The sequence below is a fragment of the Pygoscelis adeliae genome, unplaced genomic scaffold, assembly GCF_000699105.1.
Source record: "Pygoscelis adeliae isolate BGI_AS28 unplaced genomic scaffold, ASM69910v1 Scaffold57, whole genome shotgun sequence".
Taxonomy (NCBI): Eukaryota; Metazoa; Chordata; class Aves; order Sphenisciformes; family Spheniscidae; genus Pygoscelis; species Pygoscelis adeliae.
In genome coordinates, this window is record NW_008825615.1 from 7,773,131 (window position 1) to 7,777,787 (window position 4,657).

The 4,657-nt window shown below is 34.5% G+C and overlaps 1 protein-coding gene across 1 annotated transcript in view; it reads right to left on the reverse strand.

Moving 5' to 3' along the window:
- The window catches only part of RIMS1 (regulating synaptic membrane exocytosis 1), a 233,975-nt gene that overhangs the window by 121,096 nt on the left and 108,222 nt on the right, over window positions 1-4,657 (reverse strand). Inside the window, exon 18 of the mRNA XM_009333153.1 lies at window positions 2,358-2,447. Within this exon, the coding sequence (XP_009331428.1) occupies window positions 2,358-2,447 (90 nt within the window). The remainder of the gene's footprint in view (window positions 1-2,357; window positions 2,448-4,657) is intronic.

Genomic DNA, 4,657 nt, shown 5'->3' on the forward strand with positions numbered 1-4,657 from the left:
ATGGTCTTACTATTAAAGACTGAGGCAAAGAAGGCATTAAGTACCTCAGGCTTTTCCTCATCCTTTGTCACTATGTTTCCCCCTGCATCCAAAAAAGGATGGAGATTCTCCTTAGCCCTCCTTTTGTTGCTAATCTATTTACAGAAACTTTTTTTTATTGTCTTTTACGGCAGTAGCCAGATGAAGTTCTAGTTGGGCTTTGGCCAACTATGCTTTCTACATACCTTGAACTTAATTCTGTGTCCTTCAAACTAAAGACTCCTCTATCATTACACCCAACTGATCACTAACCTCATGTTAAAGCGTAAGCAGATACATTCAACAGTGGAGAACAAAATATTCTAAAATTAGCTTCTCCCAAATCAAAAGATTAATTTGGTGTTTCTTATACATTAAATATAATATCTTCCTCCAAAAATTGGGCTATATTAGATAAACATCTATGTCTGAAATAAAAAAAAGCCTATTGTTAATCCTCTGACAGAGCCACACAGATCTTCTAATTTGCAACAAAACCATCATGAAAATTTTGAACAATAATTTAATAAAAAAGAGCTTTTCTACACCCCCATGAAGGACCCCACATCAAAAGCACCTATTTAGTCACTATTTAGGACTTCTAAAAGCAAAGACATAAAAGTTTCATAGTGATGGACAATTTTTCTGGATCAGGCCCACAGATGATTTGGCAAAACCTCGTGTTTAGCAGAGACCATTAACACAGACTAAACACTTCTCTTTATGAGGAGGCTCATGAAAAATGCTGCAGATTCTGTTCAGTGCCTATTGGACAGAGGTTGCTGAAGATAATTTATAAAGACATAATAGAACTAGTTAACATCAGTGACAGGTTTAGTTTTGAGTATAATATTCTAACTAGGTAGTTTACAATTGCCAGCTTCCATTTCATTGAATATTTAACTTGATGGGTGGCATCTTGAAATGAAAGTACAAAACATATACTGCTTATGTCCATACGTTATTGCATTAAATAGCTGCTTATAGATGAATACAGCTGTACATATCTACACACTTCATAATTAATACGATGCTACAATAGTTTTTTTTAAACATCTAGAATGGTATCCTGTATTTCATTCTGAGTGGCCTTATTTCTGTCATACTTTTTGGGGATAACCATATACGTTTTATCTATCTTGAGCTTGACCTGAAAAAGGAATAAACTATTGTAGATCTATCCTACATATTCCAGCAGAACATTAATTAGTCACTCCTCTGCAACAAGGGCACAACTTGAGAAGCAAGGTCCCATCAAGGAGCAGTGGGAAGTGGGGAGAAGGGAAGGGGAAATTCCACAAAAAAAAAAAAAAAACACCTTATCTCAGAGAAAAGTACGTTCTTATTGCCTTTCTTCACAGGTCCTCTCCCACGATAATGAAAGTGATGCAACTGTTTTAATAACCACACTGTGGGTTGACTAACAAAGCAACTTTGCATTATTAACTGCCACACTAGTTAAACATGTATTGCATAGATGAAATTATAATTCAACCATATTCCCACTCAATGGGAGCCTATTATTGCCTCTAGTGAAGCTAAAATCTAGTCTAAAATGGTATAATTGTTAGCCAAAAACACAGGTGGTGATGAAAAATCCCCTTGTGGAACAATCCCATCTGTCAAACACACCAATAGTATTTGGTTCACCTCAGATTTTTAACCCAGCTATTGTAATATTGGAAATTCAGAAAGCATCCATAAAATGCCTGCACAATGTATGTGACACAACAATATTTCATTTAAATTGCAAACATGTCTTCTTAAGACTTATGTGAGCCTTAATATAATGTCACAGAGTGCAAAAAAGCTTAATGCAGTGATTTGCTTTGTAATTGCAAAAGCAGATGAAGCAGATTAGATTAAGGAAGCAATGAAGTTTGGCTGTTTTGTAGAAAATACGTCATGATGCAAACTACAGTTCTGGTTTGAAATATGAGAGTTTTGTCATATAATCTATAAATTATGTCACCGCCTTATTAGCAGTCCACAGAACAGGCAAGAAACAAATGTAATGCTTTTTAGCAAATGATAATGAAGATTAACAACCAAGTAGTACTTTGTGAAAATATTTAACACTGTGATGCTATTATCAGCATACTGAGGACTTTTGTAAACAATGACATCAGCTTGAACTAAAACAAGGAAAGAAGCCAGAAGTGGTTATAAACTCCAACACACAATTTACATGACATACATGAATATAGGAGTAAAAATGTCTACAAATACCAAAGCAGACATGAATGTACAAGAATGTAGAGTACTCATATGAAGAAAAACAAAACTTATAAAGATCACCAGCACAGATGACAAGAAATTCATAAGTTTTTATTTTATACCTTTCTCGTTCTGGTGAATGCAAACTAGTATCTGGTCTCAAGCAGTTGGTACTAGCACTCCTAGCCCTGTCAAGGGAGGGCTGTAGTTCACTAGTGCCAGTGCATTGCATCCAATGGTAGAAGAGAAAGAAAAAGAAAACAAAGAAAGGAATACAATGTTAGATATTAACTCATAAAATAATGCTCTCTTTACAGAAAATGTAGAATCACAATGATTTAATTAAGGAAAACGTAAAAGAGCTGACTGGATGACAGTGCCAAGATTTGTTTAGAAAATAAAAGCAAACAAAAGACTGCTAGTAATTTTTTGCTAAGGTCATTGAAATGTTTAAAACTGAATGAGACAGAACAACATCCACTTATAAGAAAGTGGAATGAGAAATACCAAACAATAAATTTAAATCCTTATTAACAGCAGTAAATCTTAGGCCAACATAAAAGGATGCGATACACTACATATTATGTGAAATCAATTTACAGTGAAGGTCATTTATTTTGCAAATCCATATGAGATATCAAACAGAAGAGGGGAATTAATCCACAGTGTCTTACCTAACCAGTAGATCATCTCCAAATTTTGGTATTTGTGAATTAAGGCAATCATGAAGGAGTGACATATCCTGTCTAATCACTGATTTGGTCTTAGCACATGCAGGAAGAGTTGAGCTTTGTAAATTAAAATTATTTAAACAAAATGAAAATAAATTTGACATGTAACCAAAATCATATACATAAACAAAAGAATGTAACAAAAAAAACCATGCAACATGTAATTTTAACAGTGAAGAAAACAAAGTTTTGGGTTCTTTTAGTTGTTTTTTTTTAATGTAGGAGTTAATTTAGACAGTTATATGAAGCTATTTTATGATTATATCTCTCAGTCATAAAAACTGTATTAAACTTTTTTTTTTAATTTAACAAGGCAAGACTATTTATTTTTTAAAAAGGAACTAACTACTTAAAGCAGATTCTAAACACTTCTTACCTGTATAGGTTCCAATGAGTACCATTTTCTAGTAAAGGCATCTTGGGTGGTAATGTTTTATAGTGCCTAACAGAATTTCTTGAATGTGGTGGAACAGAAAAGAAAACAGAACAACAAAAAACCATGCCAGAAATAAAAAGACAGGTAAAGGTAAGGCAAGACTGACCAGAACGTAAAATAAACACATAATAATCTACTACATTTAATAGCTGTATGAGTAGATTTCTCAATGTATGTTTTTCTCAACTCAACTACTGTGACAGCTATCTGGGGGACAAATTTTTGTATTTACACTTTTGTTAATACAGTCCATGAACACATGACAATACTAGTACAGCTCAGATTTTTTTCCTTGTAATGAAAGTAATCTAAATTCCATTTTTAGAGATTTTTAATTAAAATATACAAGCTGTTGTAAAGGATTAGGTTGTTATTAAACTTGCTGTTTATTTCTCTCAGTAATGCCTTATTTAGACCTACAGAGACCTTAACCTCTTCAGTAGCTAAGGATGAAAAGCTTGCTAAAATAGTGATATATAGTATCACAAACTCAATTATAGATCTATTAGCATCCGGCACTTCTGAATGTGGAACTCTTTTTGAAGTGGTGTATCAGCTTCAAAATCTAACAGTAATTAAATGCTATTAATAATAAGCTAATTAAAAAAACTAGATCTCCTACTTCATCCAGCACAGCAGCACGCTGAGATGCTATATGACAACTGTCTAATATCATCACTTACAGTACATGAAATTTTAGAACTGGAAATGTTTGCTTTATTATCTAGCTCTACCCAATGAACAAGGGAGAAATTCAAAGGCAGACAGTGGCTGCAGAAAGGGAATCATGGCCATTTAATGGTTAAGGGTTAATAATCAAGTTCTAACAATTTTCCACATACTCTACCAGGACACAGCTGTGGTGCTATTAGCAGAAGGACCAGCAACCTTGAGGATTTTGCAGCTTAAAGAACAGTCTGTCCCAATAGGACGTTTTGATTCCTATTAAGGCTTGGACCTTGCAGATCACCATTACAAACCTGGCTGTGTAACAGACAGGTGAAACAACTTTCTGCCTGGAAACCCTAGTGTCTGTAAAACCCTGAGGGATGACCCTTCTTGTACAGGTTTAGCAGTCGTCACTGATCTCTAAATCTGATCTCTACCACAGGTCACTGTGACGTTGCAAAGTTGGAATAAAGGAATGGTTGTCCATCAGGTCAATCCTGGCATACTAGCAGATACTACCAATCAAAGCGGGTGTGACCTAAGACATGGACTGTGACCACCCATGGTCTATGGCATAGCTATATAT